General features: G+C 45.5%; 1 protein-coding gene across 1 annotated transcript; it reads left to right on the forward strand.

Annotated features, from left to right (window-relative positions):
- The first annotated feature begins 15338 nt into the window (after positions 1-15338).
- Positions 15339-18157, forward strand: FIBIN (fin bud initiation factor homolog). Its single transcript, XM_069221960.1, has one exon. It carries the CDS (start codon positions 15853-15855, stop codon positions 16468-16470), a length of 618 nt encoding a protein of 205 aa, XP_069078061.1. The 5' UTR covers positions 15339-15852; the 3' UTR covers positions 16471-18157.
- The last annotated feature ends 349 nt before the right edge of the window (positions 18158-18506 follow it).

The raw sequence follows: 18506 nt of genomic DNA on the forward strand, positions 1-18506 counted from the left end.
ACAAATCTGTGCTGTTCCTTGCTCACCTCTTTTAGATGTAGTTGCATCCCAGGTAAGGTTAAGATCAGCTGGTTTTTAAGAACACTTGGCTTAAGCAGTTCAGCGGTTAGACTTAGTTCCTATAGATGTGAAAATCAGTCTTTCTTTAGGTTTTCTCTAGGGACAGCTCGTAGTGTTTCTGGCTTATAGTAGTAGTCTGGGTGTCCTAGATCACTCATAAATGTTTTTACGTAGACCAACCTTTTTACTTTTCCTACAATAGAGGACCTAAGACAGTCCCGTATAATCTCTTGGTTCAGCTTTGTGTACTTAGAAGTCCATATCTTCTGCCATAGCAAAATCGGTTGGGATTTGACTAGGTTTAAAATTATTAGCGGGACCCCTAATTCCGAGTGGCATATGTGTGATGGACTACTCTGTGGGAGAGAGAGAAGATACTTCAGGAAGGCGTTCAGGACGGTGTTCTCTATCTACATACCCCCAAAGACCAGCCCCGTACATGGCTGTTGACATACATTTGGCTTTATACACTGTTAGTATCTCCCTAGGGGTTTCTTACCAACCTTGCAAATAAAATTGCGTAAGCCTGCAATAGTTTTCTGGAAGTGTAGCCCTCTGGTTCTAATTGCCACTTGCCATGTCGCTTTTACGTCAAACATGATCCCCAGGTAGGAAAATGACGTAACATAATCTATTCTGGTGTCATGAGACTGAGAGTTTTCAGTAACACTTTCCGGCAATTCATAACAAAAGTCTTGCTTTTGTTAACTAGTAGCCCCAGTTCCTTCATATAGGACACAAAACATGTTAGTATCTGTTGCAGTGCAAGGGGGGTTCGGGCCTTTAGGACCGCATCATCAGCATTTAAAAGGGCGGGGTCGGGACGGGAACCTATTTGGGGCAGGCAGTTACAATTGGCAGATAATACGTTACCCAGACTATTAATGTATAGGAAGAAGAGAAAGGGTGCCAGAACACAACCCTGCCTTACAACCCTCTCTATTCCAAATGGCCGGGTACATTCGTCCTTGAGTCTGTATCGCACTCTGGTGTTGCATCTATGGTTTGTTCCCCTTAGAAATTGTATGATCTGTAGGTCCACACCCATGTTCCCCATGATAGCCCACAATTTGCTATGAATTACGGAGTCAAAGGCAGCAGTTAAATCAACAAAAACTATGTACAATCTCCCTTGTTTGATAGTGGTGTATTTCTCGATCCGCATGCTTAGGTTTAGGCTCTGTTTCACACCGCTTACTCCCTCCCGGAACCCGTACTGTAAGTCCAATAAAACAGTCTTGTCCTGAGCCCATTTCTGTAGTCTGTTCAAGATAACGCGGCCTGCCACTTTTAGCACTGAGTCTAGGAGAGAGATAGGACGGTAGCAAGTGACTATGTCTATCTCCCTTTTTGAAGATTGGGACTTTGATTGATTCCCTCCAGGATTTCAATAGGCCAACTTGACAACATGCATTCAGGACTTGAGTAAGCAGAGGACCCCATATGGTCTTGTTGGCTTCAAACAGATCCACAGGGATGAAGTCCGGGCCCAGCGCCTTGCCGGCTTTGCTAGCATTCAAGGCAGCCATGACCTCATCCAAGATGAATGCCAGCTTGATAGGGAATGTAACAGGGGGGAAAAGATCGCTATCGGACACAGCATTTACTGTCAGCCCTGACCTGTTAGTAGGATTGCAATAAATATTAGAAAAGTGACTAATCCAGTCTCCCTCACTAATGGCTATTTCAAGGCATGGACTGGTATCAGGCTGGAGGTAGGGTGAGTTAATTGCCCACCAAAAAGCTGCTGGGTCTTTACTCGTGCTCGCATCATGCAGTTTCTCCCATAGATCTTCTTTTAAAGCTATTTTCCTCTGTGTTAAAACACTCTTGCAGTGTTTCCTAGCTGCCCTGACTTCATTTGCACAGCATGGTCATTTTTGTAGTGCTAGTTTCAGCGCTCTATGGGCCTTGGTACAATGTTCATCAAACCAACCTCTCGTCCTGTTGTTGCTGCTGTCCCTACCTGTAATTACTAATCCCTCCTTAATGTATCCAGCAATCTTTTGGAAACTCTCAATGATATCCTCGGGGTCAGATTCCAGGTCTAGACAGCTTTTCAAAAGCCTGCGTTCAACCACAGATCAACTTTTTTAGAAACTCTTGGGGATCAATCTTTGAACAGCGCAAGGTGTACCCGCTGAGCGTATTAATGTCCATAGCTCCCACCGTACAATAGTTAGGAAGTGGGCTTGGGATAAAAACTCTCTTGATGCAATATCCAGGTCTATGCTCAGGGGGAAATGGTCACTGCATGCAGTTGTGTGGGTGATGAAATTTCCAACCCTTGTGGCGTGCCTGTACATTGGCAACTATAACAATGGGATTGGACATTTGTTACTACTGTTAGAGCATATGTGTGCAAGACTTAGCTGTCCTGCACTAATCACACATATGTTTTGGTAAAGATCAATGTCTTTCCGTGGACTAAGTACCTCTGAGTAGCTGTACATGGTTATCACCATATTTCCTCACTCAACAAAGCAATTATTTCACGATTGCACATTATGTTACACAAACATGATGGCACTACATACAGATATACAGCACTTTAGGGGATTAAGTGAATGACGCAGATTAGAATACACTTCCATCTATGAAATGTGCCCAAAATGGCAGGTGCCTGACCTACTGGACTGGACAGGTGGAAGTGACGTAAGTCCACCGGCTAAAGTTTTCATGGCAGTAGGCGATTGCCATTGGAAACATTGGTGTCTGTGGCGGACTTGGCCCAATGGCGATCTACGCCGGGTTACTGTCATGTATATGGCATCAGTGACCACCATCTTCTGCACAATTGCTCACTTGTCTACTCACACTGTTACCAGAAAGACCTCCGCGATGTGAGCTGTGTACTGCCTATGGGAGCCATCACACCACGTCCTGCAGGTGATAGGGCCCCTGCCTTCACCCTGGAAGAGCTTGAGAGGCTAGTGGAGGAGGTCCTACCCCTGTATGAACAGCTATATGGGGCACCAGAGGAGCAGGTGAGTCCAGTGTCCTAGGTATGTGTGATAGGTGTTCTGTGTGACATTGCATCAGGCATGTGAGCTTGCGAGGGTGTTGATGCATGCAGATGGCATAATGTGGAGGCGTGTGTGCAGAGACAAATGGTATGTGTGCCTACTTGCTTTGTCTGATGTGTACTGACCATACCTATTTGTAGGGTGCATGTGTACATGACCTTCTCCTTTTGTCTGTGTCATCCATGCAGGTCAACACCCATCAGAAGAAGGACATTTGACATGACATCGCTAAGCAAGTGTGGACCCTGGGGTTCCACAACCGGCGGAGCACCCATTGTGGAAAGCAGTGGGAGGACCTGAGACGCTGGACCCGGAAGACCGCTGAGGCCCAGCTTGGGATGTTCTCCCAACAAGGGAGGGATACCCGTCCCCCTAATGGCCCGCATTTTGGCTTTGGCCTACCCTGAGATGGATGGGCGTTTGAGGGCAGCACAGCAACCACAAGGGGGTAAGTACTGACTGACTCCATATACTTTACTGTGGTAGTTAGGTGTTTGCTGTCACACTTTAGCAGCTGTGACACCGTTGTAGGTGCTACATGTATGTTGACTACTGGGAATACGTAGTACTCAAGTTGTCTGACTAAAAGATGGAGATCTGGCATAGGGTTGCGCATGTCGACATTTAGATCACCTGTGTCAAGAAATATCTATGACTGCACATGGAGATGCACACTTGACAGTGTCACATGTGTGACTCTACCCAGCCATATATATGTATGTAAGCTGCTGTATTATCCAACCTCTCTAGTATTTCCTAGTCCATTAATATATTTATATGAATATGTAGCTCAGACCACGCCCATCTGTTAAGATCAGCTGTATGTGCAACGTAGTGCCTATCAAATTTTGTACCCGGCCTAGTTACTCTGTGTCCTGGAACAGGTATTGACTTCACTGACATTTGATTCAGTCAATAGGAATGGCCAGTATTGGACTATTCATGTGGGTTTGTGGAGGTTTCCTCATTGTACCTTCATAATCATACTATGGGGTATGTGAAGGTAGTAACGGAAGGACAGCCAACTATGGGTGTTGATTTTGTCTATTTGCCCTTAGCAAGCATTTCCATGCCTTTGTTTTGGAGGAGGTAAGTGGATAGGCTGTCCTACGCTTTGACAATGTGCAATGTCCATGCTAAATGTGCCAATGCCCTACCACTATGCGTGCAACATATGGTATTGGCTGCCTACATCATGTCTCTGGTTACTTGGGTCAGATCTTGTAGAGTGGGACAATCATTGCTACCCTTAGCCTAGCTGATGTGGGCAGTTTGGACAGGAATTGGTGTTGGCACACCTCATATTTCAAGATGTCATGCTTTATTTGTAGTACCATTTCTCATACAGGTGTTGTTGTAGTGAGATATGTTCTCAGTGCAATGGCAGTCGTGTAGGTCCATGTGTACATCATGTGTACATGTTTTTTCAGTGGAATAAGTGTGTTGTCTGGACTTAGCTACTGGAATTCACGTCAGGAATGGTGTGAGTGATGTTGGGGTACTCATGGTGTAATTTCTTGGCTCTGTATCTGCATGTCAGGTGGAATGTAATGTGCCCTATTAGGAATTAGTAAGCTGTCCTTTGTTTAGTTGCTGTAACTAATGCTCTATGTGATTGCCAGTGGATGTCTCATGTGTGCTAGGTAGGCCACTGTAGCTGTATATGCCTTTCTGGTGTAATAGGGAATATCTGTGAATAGTGACTGCAGCTATTCCTCTAAGATTTGGTACATCTAGTATCACACCTGTTCTCCAGACATGGAATGTAAAAATGTGATGGCAACTGTATTGGACTGCCACATGTTGGGTTTTCATCAGAGATTGTTGCCATTTTGTTATATATGTACAGAGGGAATAGCTAGGCATGTGATTGGAAAAGCAGGTGCTATGTCGTTTGTGACAAGACTTGTCTTTACTTGCATACAACATGACTTATTGTCATGGATTGGTCAGGTGTATATTCGGAATATGCATGATATGGGGTTATCATCCAACCGCATTTCCTGAAGGTGATAAGATAATGGAGAATTATGACCTGGATTAGAATGATATATCAGCTTTGGCCAGGGCATGATGAGCATGCTGATATAGATTTACAGGTGATTTGATGAGATGCTCTGGTTGTGCTACCTTACATGGATTGTGATGTCGGTGAGAGAGATGTCAAATGGGGTAGGTAGAAATAACAGGTTTAGACATGATGAAGAAACTGTGGGTTTCAACATGGGATTACCTTGCCAGGAGTTGTATACCCACAGTTGTGCATATCACAAAGTGCGTATGTGAAGAATGTGATGACCCTCCCTATCTCACCCTCCCTCTCTCTCTCTCTGTTTGTGTGCATCAGCATCAGGAGGTGAAGGAGATGGGGCATAGGTGAGTGGGGATACTGCCAGCCATGGGACCGGGAGTGCTGATACCACCGACAGCGAGGGACCCAGTGGCGTGGAGGGCAAGGGGAGTGCCATGGGGAAGACTGGATCCAGCACATTATCTTCAGAATCCTCCTCCAGTGGATACTCCCTGGCAGAGGTGGACCCATCTGGGACCACCCCAGCACCATCTTTGGCCGCCGCCCCCATTTTCTACTCCCTCCTCCCTGTGGCTCCCGACCCAGTTGTCTGTGGCCACTCACCCAAGAGGGTGGGTGTCTCCTTTACCACAGGCACCTCTGCCCCTGCCAGCCCTGCTGCCCTCAGTGAGGAGGCAGTTGACCTCCTGAGGTCGATCTCTGTGGGTCAGTCGAACATCGTGAATGCCATCTAGGGACTGGCAACTCAGATACAACAGAGTAATGTACTCCTGGAGAGTATTCAGAGTGTACTGGCTGGACTACAGAGATTCTTTCAAGCTCTGGCCTCCACACTGATGGCAGCCAGTCACCTTTTGCCTTCCGTCCCACCTCCACCTTCCTCTTCCCAATCCCAAACCCCTCATCCCCAACCTAGCCACAGCACACAAACAGACAGGTATGCATCCACCTCAACATCCAAGGGTCGCTTTGACAAACACAAGCACCACTAGACCCACCACAGGCATGTACACAAGCAACTGAAACCTGCAGACCCATCAACAGTCACTACTTGCCTTGACACCCCACTACCCCCAGCATCACATACACAACATCTGACACACCTGAAATCACCACACCAACATTCACTGATACAGCCACTCCACCTATGCTACCCATAATCAGCACAATAGCAGACCCTCAGACATCCACCCCAGTCACCACATCTGCAGACATTGCATCACATCCGCAGACATCACAACCCCAGACACGCCATCTACCATGCCTGCAGTCACCACCCCAACAGACACTCACCCATGCACCACGGCATCTCCCAACACATCCACCCCCCTACTCCCAAGACACATAAACACCACACTCACCCATCCAACAGACGCCCAGCACCCACAAACATACCTTGCACACACACATGCACCCGAGACATCCACCAAAACACCTCAGACAACCACTCCCTCTCCCTCCACACCCAAACCCTTTTGCCATGACCGTCCCTGTGTGTCAAAAAAAGTTTCCTCTCAGAGTTAAAACTTTTCCCTACTCCTCTCCCACCCCATGTGACCCCAAAATGTTGTGTCCCTCTCCAAGTCCAACCCTTCAGCCTCCTCCTCTGCCCCCTGCAAGTACCCATACTCCTCCCCACCAAGAAGTCTGCCCCTCCCCTAAGCCTTGACTTAACCCCAAACCCAAAGATCTACCTCCCAACCCTAAGCCCAACCCCCCTACAGCCCCTCTGTAATCTATGAGGTGCCTGCCGCCACCTTGAACCCCCTACCTGTGGAGGTTACATGGCAGTCAACAGTCAAGTTAGGGGCTGTTAGAAATGGGGTTTTTGGTTGGCAGTCAGGTTACCCCCATCAAAGCAGGGACCCTCACTCTAGTCAGGGCAAAGGAGAAACACACCCGGTTAACCCTCGCTCACCCCCTTGGTGGCTTGGCACAAGTAGAAAGGCTTAACCCAGACACAGGGCCTGATTCTAACTTTGGAGGACGGTGTTAAACCGTCCCAAAAGTGGCGGATATACCACCTACCGTATTACGAGTCCATTATATCCTATGGAACTCGTAATACGGTAGGTGGTATATCCGCCACTTTTGGGACGGTTTAACACCGTCCTCCAAAGTTAGAATCAGGCCCACAATGTGTAAAGTATTTGTACCAACACACACAGTAATACAGTGAATGCACTACAAAATGACTCAACACCATGTTAGAAAAATTGCTAATATTTATCTAAACAAAACAAGACCAAAACTACAAAAATCCAACATACACAAGCAAAGTTATGACCCACATCAAGGGGTTGGAGACTGCATTGTGTGAGGGCAGGCACAGCCCATGCCAGTGTAAGTGACCACTCCTCCCTTCACTCTAGCCCAGATGGCTCATCAGGATACGCAGGCTACACCCAGCTCACTTTGTGTCACTGTCTGGAGGAGATTCACAACAGCCCAACTGTCAGTCTGACCCAGACAGGGAATCCACAAACAGGCAGAGTTCCAGAATGGTTTAAGCCAGAAAATGTCTACTTTCTGAAAGTGGCATTTTCAAACTAACAATCTAAAAACCACCTTCACTAAAAGGGTTCAGAGACCCCAAACTCCTTATCTCTATCTACTCTCAAAGGGAAACTGCACTTTAAAAATATTTAAAGGCAGCCCCCATGATAACCTATGATAGAGATAGGCCTTACAACAGTAAAAAAAAAGAATTTGGCAGTATTTCACTGTTAGAACATGTAAAACACATCAGTACATACCCCGCCTTTAACATACACTGCACCTTGCCTATGGGGCTACCTAAGGCCTACCTTAGGGGTGCCTTCCATGTATAAAAAGGAAAGGTTTAGGCCTGGCATGTGAATACACTTGCCAAGTCGAATTGGCAGTTTAAAACTGCACACACGCACACTGCAGTGGCAGGTCTGATCCATGTTTACAGGGCTACTCATGTGGGTGGCACAATCAGTAATGCAGGCCCACTAGCAGCATTTGATTAAAAGGCCGTAGGCACATCTAGTGCACTTTACTAGGGACTTACTAGTAAATCAAATATGCCTAGTATGGAAAAGCCAATTACACATAACATTTCTAAAATGGAGCACTTGCACTTTAGCACTGGTCAGCAGTAGTAAAGTGCCCAGAGTAACAGAAACAGCAAAAACATAGTCAGGCACATAGCAACAATCTGGGAAGCAGAGGGAACATGTCAGCAGAGGGAACATGTCAGCGGAGACCACACCAAGGATGCCAGGTCTAACACATCCCCCCCCCAGCTGAAAGTGGAGAGAACTACCCAACCTCATTGGAGTTCTCATCACTAAGGCGGAAGAATCTGGAGAGACCATCAGCATTGGCGTGTTCTGTTCCAAGACGGTGTTCCACAGTAAAGTCCATTCCCTGTAGGGAGATGAACCACCTCAACAGTTTTGGATTTTCAACCTTCATTTGCAGTAACCATCTGATGGGCCGGTGGTCAGACTGAACCCAGAAGTGAGTCCCAAACAAGTAGGGTCTTAGCTTCTTCAGCACCCAAACCACAGCAAAAGCTCTCCCCCCTACTTTCCCTGGGAAATAACCTCCTACTGATGAAGGCTACAGGTTGCTCTATGCCCTCTTCATTTAGCTGTGACAACACTGTTCCCACACCATGCTCTGAAGCATCAGTCTGCATGACAAATTCTTGAGAGAAGTCAGGTGCTGTGTACATGGCCGCCTTCAGGGCATCAAAAGCTGTCTTGCAAGATGTGAGAAAACAGGGCTGATTGCAGAGGCCCCCTAACTTTTTGCCCCCTTTTCCACTTTTTGCTGGTGTTTTCCTGACTCTGATGGTGCCCTGGGTACTGCTAACCAGTCCCAGGGCCTGTGCTCTGTATAAAATGGATATGCAAATTAGGCTAATTATAATTGGCTAAGTTAACCTACCTATAAGTCCCTAGTATATGGTAGGGCATGTAGGTTTAGGGACCACAGCATAGGTGGTGCACACATAGGTGCACTGCTGAGGTGCCCAGTGTCATTTTAAAGGCAGGCCTGCCTTGCTGGCTGCTTTTAAATTAAAGTTATATGCAAATTCGACTTTGGAATTAAAAGTAGTTCCAAAGTCTTAAACTACCTTATTTTTACATATAAGTCACCCCTAAGGTGTGCCCTATGTGCCCCTAGGGCTGAGTGCCATGTAACTATAAGCAGGGACTTTATAAAAATAGATTTATAAGCCCTGGTGAGGTAAAAACAGCCAAATTCGTTTTTCCCTCATTGAAGTAAATGGCCTTCATAGGCTAGAATGGGGAGACTTTATCTTAAATTTTAAAGTCTCCTTAAATGTTGCATACCAAGAATTTGGTATCAAATTAATTGTTGTAATAAATCCCACAACTTCCAGTTGTTGGATTTAATATAACTTGTTCAGGTACAAAGTTTTAGACTTTACCTAAAAAGTTGCCAATTTCAGCCCTGCATTGTTTTTGCTGCTGTGCTCTGATTGGCCAGCCTGCAGCAGCTTAGCCAAGCTGCCTTGATGAGGTGTGAAGTGGCCTGGCTTCACACAAAGGAATGTGCCTGTGGGAGAGAATCTCCCCTCAGCAGATGGTGAGGCAGGAAGGGGGAGGGCTGCCAAACTGGTCTTCAAAGGCAGAGAAGGACATTTGGAGCACCCAGCAACACCCCCACATCCTGCAACCCCAGACAACTAGGTGCCCCCTTGATTAGATTAGGAGAGGGCAGGAGAGGGGTGTGTTTATGATTTTTAGCCACACCAGTGGGTGGGCTCAGCCAGATGTAACCTCCAAAAATCAGATTCAGCCATGATGGATTTTTAGAGAATGTTGCCTTCTGGGATGGATTTTTGCCACACTTCCCAGGAAGTGGTCATCACAGGGGGACGACCCTGTACCTGATTGGAGAACCAGGACCCCCCTGCTTTTCACCCAGGAGCAAGGATAAAACTGGCAGACCTGCACCCACACCTCAGTTCCCTGCCACATCCAACAAGGAAGAACAACCGAAGAAGAAGGACTGCCCTGCTGGACCCCTGGCCTGCACCTGGAACCTGCACTCAGAAGGACTGCACCAGCTGCACACTTGGGCTTCCCCACAAGAAGAACTTTGCCTGGCTTCAACTGGTTCAAGGAGGGACTCCCTGTTTGCTACAGGTGAGAAATTGCTAACCAGAGTCCCCTGCACCAACTCCTGAAGAAAGCGACCAGCTGACCACTGCCCAGTGGCCAAAAAGGAGTTTGCGCCAGGTGCATTCTGGGAGTTGTAGTCCGCACCCCCCAAGGACCATCTCAGAACTTCTGGACCCTTGGGGTGAGCTGTGGACCCCAAAAAAACCTTAAAAGGACATCTGGGTGAAGCCCCAGAAGTTTGGAGAAGATTTGAGAATTTTTGTAAAAAAGCTCCATAGAGGGACCGACCCGCCGTGGCAATTCTAGCCGGCTTGCCTCAACCGCGACCCGGCCTGATTTGGTGGTTCGTCCCGGTAAAGAAAAATCTCAGAAAAGAGACTAAGTCCGAAGGTAAAAAGTTGACCGGGACCTTCCAGCCATCGTATCCGAGAAGGGCTCCATGGACGTCGGATCAAGATCCAGGTTTACCCCGGTCGAAGGATTTTCACCTCGAAAAAACGACTAAGTCCGAAGGTAAAAATCTCCACCGAGGAATCCAGCATTGCGTATCCGGAGAAGGGCTCCAGGAGGTCGGATTGGACTGGCAGGTTCGTCCCGCTGAAGAAAATCTTCAAAATAAAGACTAAGTCAGAAGGTAACTTTTTAACCGAGGCCTCCCGCGACCTGTAGCCGAGCAGGGCTCCATCGCGGTCGGCCTGAAACTTTGACTTTGCCCCGGTCGAGGTGCAACCAGATGACCCGATTGGCGCTTTTTGTTTCTAGGCGCTAAAAAATAATAATTCTTTAAAAATTCATATCTCCGGTTCCCCTTATCCGATTTTATTCATTTTGGTGTCATTTTAAAGATAAAAATATATTCTATTTTTATAAATTGGTTTTGGATTTTTAAACTGTTTCCTGTGTTTTATTTAATTACTGTTTTGTGATATTTGAATGCTTTACACTCTGTCTCCTAAGTTAAGCCTTGACGCTCGTTGCCAAGCTACCAAGGGTTGAGCTGGGGTTAATTTACTGAGACCTAACTGGACCTTAGTGGAGGTTAGTGGCCTATTGCTAGGTGTAGGTACCTACCTGCCCTTACCAATAACCCATTTTCCAACACAAGACTCAGTCCAGATCACTTTCTTTAGTTGTTTCTTGGAAGTAAACTCTGTCAAGGGAGCAACAATGGTGCCATACCCCTCAACAAACCTCCTATAGTAACCAGTGAGACCAAAAAAGGCTATTGCCTCAGTCTCAGTCGTGGGGGGTTCCCAAGCCAAAATAGTGTCAATCTTGGGTTGTGTGGGGTGCCACCTTACCACTCCCTACCTGGTGCCCCAGTTATTCTATAGAGCCCTGTCCTATTTGGCACTTGCTAATCTTAATAGTGAGGCCTGCCTTCTGTAGACCCTCTAACACTTTGCAGAGGTGCTGCAAGTGTTCCTCCCAAATGAAGCTGAACACAGCAATGTCATCCAGGTAGGCTGCACTGAAGTCATCCAATTCAGCCAACACCTGGGTAATCAGCCTCTGAAAGGTGGCAGGGGCATTTTTCATTCCAAATGGCAACACCCTAAACTGGTAGTGCCCATCTGGGGTAGAACGTGCAGACCTCTCCTTAGCCCCTTCATTTAGAGCAATCTGCCAATATCCAGAGGTCAGATCAAACATACTTAGATATTTGGCAGTCCCAAACTGATCAATGAGCTCATCAGCTCGGGGGATGGGGTGTGCGTCAGTCTTTGTGACCTCTTTGAGTCTCTGGTAATCCACACAGAACCTGAGTTCTGGAGTGGCACCAGGAGCAGCAGCTTTTGGGACCAAGGCCACAGGACTGGCCCATGGGCTACTAGAAAACTCAATAACCCCAAGAGATTACAGTTTGGATACCTCATCCTTAATGTTGGCCCTATCCTTGTCAGTCACTCTGTAAACTTTATGTTTCAGAGGTGGACTGTCCCCAGTGTCCACCTTATGTGTGCACAAGTGTGTGACCCCTGTGATCAAGGAGAACAATGAGACAAACTGTCCCAACACCTGGTGACAGTACCTCTGTTACTCTAGAATCAGTGAGGGGGAGAGGTTCACACCCTCCACTGAATCATCTTTCTCTTTGGCAGACAGGAGGTCAGGAAGTTGCTCACTCTCTTCCTCCACCCCATCATCTCTTGCCAAGAGCATAGTCACTTCTGTCCTCTCAGACTGAGGCTGTTTACACGCAGGACCCTCTAAGGGTTTCTAGGAGTCCACAAGTTCACCAGATAGGTGACATCACTCTTGCGCTCCACAACCTCAAAAGGCCCAGTCCATTTGTCCTGAAGAGTGCGGGCCATCACCCACACTTTTTGCCCAGGATGAAACTCAACCAGTGTGGCATTCTGGTTGTACCACTGTTTCATACTTTCCTGGCTTACCTCCAGGTTCTCTTGAGCGAGCTTCCTGAAGCCAGAAGTCTGGTTCCTAAAAGCCAGCATGTAACTGAAAACATCCAGGGGGGAGGTTTGGGAGGCCTTCTCCAAGCCTTCCTTAGCCAGATTCAAATGTCCCCAGACAGGGTGGCCATATAGCAACTCAAAAGGGCTAAATCCAAGACCCTTTTTGTGTCACCTTCATGTAGACGAACAGAAGGCATGGAAAGAGGACATCCCACTTACTAGTAAATTAATTATGCCAATTACAGAAAAGCCAATTACACATACAATTTCACATAGGACATCCTACTTACACCTCAAACTAGGGATATACTAGTAAATCAAATATGCCAATTACACATATAATTTCACACAGGGAGAACTTGCACATAGCAACAAACTGGGAAGCAGGAGCAAAATGTTAGGAGTGACCACGCCAAGGATGCCAGGTCTAACAGGGGCAGATAGAAGTACCATATGTGCAACTTGCACTTGTAAGATTTGGACTGGCCTATGGCCTTTATCTTTGTATATTGTGATGTTATTACATCTTTTTTACTAATTATTTATATCTCGGCTAACCTGTTGCTGGTTCAAAGGTTACATCTTTGTCCTGCTATTATTTTCTTAGGGCAGTTTTGGTCTTGGCTGATTTTGATTGTGTGTGAGTAAGTTTTGTGTGAGTGGTGGTTGTGCTACCAGTTGTGTCTGGGCAGCATTTGTGGTTGTGTGCAGTGCATTTGTCCACCAGTGATGGATATGTATTGTGTGATGGGCATGCGTATGTTGGGGACATGTTGTTGTGTTGGTATTGTGTGGTGTTTGTGTAGACGTGTTATTTGCAGCATTGCATGCCTTTGTGTGGTTGTACTGTGTACGTGAGTGTGTGTGGAGGTTGGTATGTCAGATCCATAGCCATGTGTGTTTGCGTGGTATGACATGCCTCGTTGTTTGTATGTGTGATTGTATGTGTTCATTCTCTGGTGTAGGTACGATGTGCTGTATGTATGATTTGTCAAGTGGTGGTGTGTATTGTGGGTGCTTGATGATACTTTGGTGGTGTTGCGGTTGTGATGTAGTTGTGTTTTTTGGCGGTATTGTGTGTTGATGTGTGTGCCTGTGCCGGTGCTCTTTATCTGGGGGTTGGTGTGTGTTTCAGCGGTTTGCATGTGTGTGTGTGCGTGCGTTGGCCATAGTGTGAGTTATATGTATGTGGATGTGGGTATGTGGCTGATGATGCATCATTGGGGAAGACCGTGAGAGGTCATAGCCCTCAGCACTGGGAGATTCGAGCCCAGAGAGAAAGGCCCTGGTCCTCCTGCACCTGCTGGCTGCCATCAGGTCAGATAAGACTATTTGAGGCCCGTACACCTGTTGAGGACTTGCACAAATTTAGCATGCAGTACTACTGAAGTTAACTCTTGAGTCCAAAAGTAGACTTTGTCGCATGAGAACTAGTGTGACCCACTTCTGAATGTCATCCCCTTTATCGAATGGGCAATAACCAGCCTTACTAGAAGAGACCGAAGAACTTGGGGGTACCGCCTAGGACGATGCTAGAGCGCTGACCTTACAAGACTTTTTTAGTGTGCTACTGCTATGCTTTGTGTGCTTATAATAAAATACTACTTTATTCATAAAAGCAAGTATATGACTGGGCATAGCTAATATCTACCTCCCCCTGGAAGAGCCTTGGACTGCTCAACCCGCACTACCACTGAGAATCATGTGCTAAGAGAGGTAGTTTTCGGTCCAGTAACTCAGTATTCATAGTAGGTCAGGCCCTGCGAGAGCGGGACTAAAAAGCCACAACCCCTACTGTTCGGTCTAGTAACCCGTTTGCCCTGTGATCCTCTGAAAGGGTTCTGATATAAATCTTTTTAAATATGACAGTGCACTGTTTTTGATCAACTGTGCAACAGAACACCTCTGATTTCGTTGCAACCATACACAGATTTTAGCAAACTTTTCCCCACATCTGTATACACAAATGTTATTATCAGTATACTGTAAAGGCTCTCAATTTATGGCACCTCAAGTCTAAGCAGTTAACTGAGATATGTTACAGATTACTTTTTCACTGCTTCACTTTTCACACCCTCAGTACTACTGTGCCTAAAACGGTCCCCTTTGACTGCCTTCACTCAGAATATTATTGCATGTGCCTGAACAAACATTGTCATGTTTTTTCTCACTATCCCATGATGTAAAGCAGAAAGTTTATTTACTTTAGGGCTTTCTGGATTCTGATATTCTACCAAGTTCTTAGATTCAGAGCAAAGACATAAACTCATCACAAGGAAACTCTTTAAAAAATAACTAAATGTAAATTAGAAGCGAATGGTGATTCATCTCGCTATGTTTATTACTGTACTTTTTTCTGCGAATTAATGGCATCTGGCAGTATCTAAAACTGTCCACGTACAGAATTCTAAGATAAACAACGATTTCAAAATCATCTTTGCAAAATGTAGGCTTCGAAAGGAAGCAAAAATTACGATGTTTAAATGCGATCTCTGAAGAACGTCTTTATGGAAAATGTGCAACTTGGTAAATGGTCATATTTTTATTTATTTATATATTTGAAGCCACCAAAGGCTTTCACTGCGCTTCTTTTTCAAGCACTGCAGGGATATTGTCAAGGAAAAGGGACTCTGTAGCTTTAATAGCATGTCACTACGAAGAGGAGAGGAGACCTTGCAAAACGGCTTCTTGGCTTATGGTGACGAAGACGTGCTGTAATTTGAGAGCAAATAGGGCCGAAGTGTGTCATTAGCCAAACGAAAAGCTCTGCTTTAGCAATCCAGATGTGGAAGTGCTGCAGTAGCAAAAGGCACCGGGAGACCCAGTTATCCGATTGCACACTACGCCTCTCCTGCTGCCTAGACTTGCTGCAGCCTCTCTCGCCACACGGGAAAAACGATACAGGCAGATCGGGCCCCCGGCAGTCTAGTCTGGCGGTGGCCCTTTCTGGAGCAGGAGCTCTTTGGGACTTGCCAGGGTCACTGGATAGAACAGGAGGCTGCAGCTTTTTAGATCCTGAGCTAAGCAATTCGTAAACGAGATAGGTTTGGATTTTATAGAAGGATTTTGTTTCACAAGCAAGACGTTGCTGCGCGTGGGCATAGTTTTAACTCTGCACTGTGAGGGAACATTAACACGTCTGACAGCCTGAAAGGACTATTTTACCGCGTCCGGAGCCCCAAATCTCAGTGATGCTAGGGGCGGTTGTGCTGTGGACTGGAGTGCTGTGCCACCTGTGCCATGGATATTACACGGGCCCCCTCCTGCCAGAGATGTCCAATGGTAGCTTCCATCACTACTTCGTCCCGGATGGGAACTACGAGGAGAATGATGACCCGGAGAAGTGCCAGATGCTCTTCAAAGTTTCGGATCACCGGAAGTGTCCTGCGGGGGAGGGCCAGGGGCTCTCCCTGAAGGACGAGTTCACCATCATCAAGAGGCAAGTGGAGGACGCCGAGAGGGTGCTGCAGAGCCTAGGTAAGAGCATCTCCTACGACCTGGATGGAGAAGAGAGCTACGGGATCTACCTGCGCCGGGAGTCCAGCCAGATCACGGAGGCGTTCTCCAACTCGGACAAGTCTCTGACCGAGCTGGAGGAGAAGTTCAAGCAGAACCAGGACAACGAGAGCAGGCAGGAGCGGAGCCTTAACGACGACTTTGTAGACATGATGATCCATACCCGGGCTCTCCTGAAGGAAACCCTGGACATTTCAATCGGCCTGCGAGACAAATATGACCTCCTGTCCTTGACCATCCGGAGCCACGGGACCAGGCTCAGCCGGCTCAAAAATGAATATTTAAAGGTGTAGGAAGTCTAAAGTGTAACAGACTACGAAGATATAAGTATTGTGTGTGTGTCTTCACATTTTACGTATTCAGCGATTGTGATGCACCATCTCACCCAATGTGTTAACCTAACCGCTGAATGCTACAGGGTGTGAAAGTCTTGGTGGAAATTCCAGTTGACCAGTTGCAAATTCACTGTTCTTTGCCCAAGTTACAGCACATGTGATTTTTGCGCAGAGAACTGCTTTGAAGGAAATTCTAGTGTAATCCGGTTTAGTAGGTATGTTAAATTCTATGTCACTGGGATGCTACCTTCTCAGCACGATATTTTAATTTACCAAACGGTGCATTCTGGGAGTTGTAGTCTAGTTTCCTTTCCCCTCATACTTATTTTTTATCGTTTTTTGCATGCTGGCACATATTGTGAACATTTTTGTGTAACAACGATGTCTATTAGGTGAATTTGTCACTAGCCGACAGGCATTTCCAACAAGGTCTTAGGGACCAGGGTACCACGTCCTGAGTGCATAGGCCGTGAAAAAAATAAAAACAGTGCGCCATGTACTGATGTACAAGTCTATTTTTTAATATTTAAACATTCAGAAAATGTCAACATTTTTGTTGATTTTTAAGAGCTAAACGTATCAGCAATCAGTGAGAAAGGTCGAAGTTATTGCTGTGACCGGCATCTTGCTTCCTGCATATATGTTAATACACACATGCTTTCTATTATGTTATTGGGGTAGTTATTTATTAGCTGTGTTCACACAGGTCTATACATTTTGTTAGTATAAAAGTTGTAAAAAATGTATCTAGCACAAACATGTATATAAAATTGCATACCCAGAACACGGTTAAGTTAAAAGAAAATACTATTTAATATACTAAGCCTGTTTTTTAATGCCATGCCTGTCATCTCTGCTATGTCTGCCATCTTATCTTTATGCCTTTAAAAACGATTCAAAAATCAAAAACAGAGATAAGAACTTTAAGAGTTACAGAAACTGTTACAGTTAACAGGGACATGCAATATAAAGTACTTATAACCCCCCAAAAAAAATTGTTTTCTCATTGTTTCTTTAAAATAGGCTCTATTGTTACTATATATATTTCTTTCACCTTAGTCTAAATTCGACTACTAATTTTTGATAGGTGTGGTCTGTTGTTTCTTTGGTTTACTGGAACATCAGTCAGCAGCGAAGGCTTAATTAAGTCTTTTTGGTTTATTGTAAAACGCACCGAATGTCTTCTCGTACTGCTGGGGCTGACTTAAGTAATTGAAAGCTGAGATTTTCGTTTGTGCTTGGAGGGTACATTCTCTTGGCCGATAGTCACATTCCTTTTTATGGGCTTCCTTATTGCAGTGGTGACTATAAACGTGCATAGAGCAAGAGCCAGCTGGAGAAAGTCAAGTAATATAAGCTCAAAGGCAGGGAATATTTCTCGTGAATCTGCAAGAAGTTATTTTCGAGTTGTCTGTACTTTAACTTGTTATAGAAATTATTTGTGGCAAAAGACAATGGCAAAAGTGCATGAAGTACTTTTTTTTCAAATGATTTTTGTTTAATTGTCCTTCTCCACTTTTCAGTCAGTGATTGTAGCAGATAAAATGGATTTTGTCAGAGGTACTGCAGGCAGGATCATTTTTTTGTGAAATCGAAAAATTGTTTCTTGCTGTTATTTTCCTTTTAGTAAACATTGGAATACAAAGTTTGAGAGTACTTTATTCTTTATCGATATCTATATTCTGTCTGAAGTCAAATCTATGTATATTTATAAATAACAACCTTCACATTGTTTAAAAGTGTTGCTTCCAAATTGTTGTGTGCCAGTATTACAGATTCTGTGGGTATCCAGTTTCCCGATGTTTGTTCCCTGTGCCTCCCTACACTCAAAGATCTTGTGTTCCTTAGGATTTCAAATGTGCTCACAAACCGTGAAAGCTCTCAAAGTCAATAAGACGCATATTGTTTCAGGCATCAATGAACGTCTGTTCGGTAAATTAAAGTTGACAGATCGTAATAATACTGCCACCTTTCATGTTATTCCAACAGTGAAA

This window comes from Pleurodeles waltl, chromosome 3_1, assembly GCF_031143425.1.
Source record: "Pleurodeles waltl isolate 20211129_DDA chromosome 3_1, aPleWal1.hap1.20221129, whole genome shotgun sequence".
NCBI classification, from domain to species: domain Eukaryota; kingdom Metazoa; phylum Chordata; class Amphibia; order Caudata; family Salamandridae; genus Pleurodeles; species Pleurodeles waltl.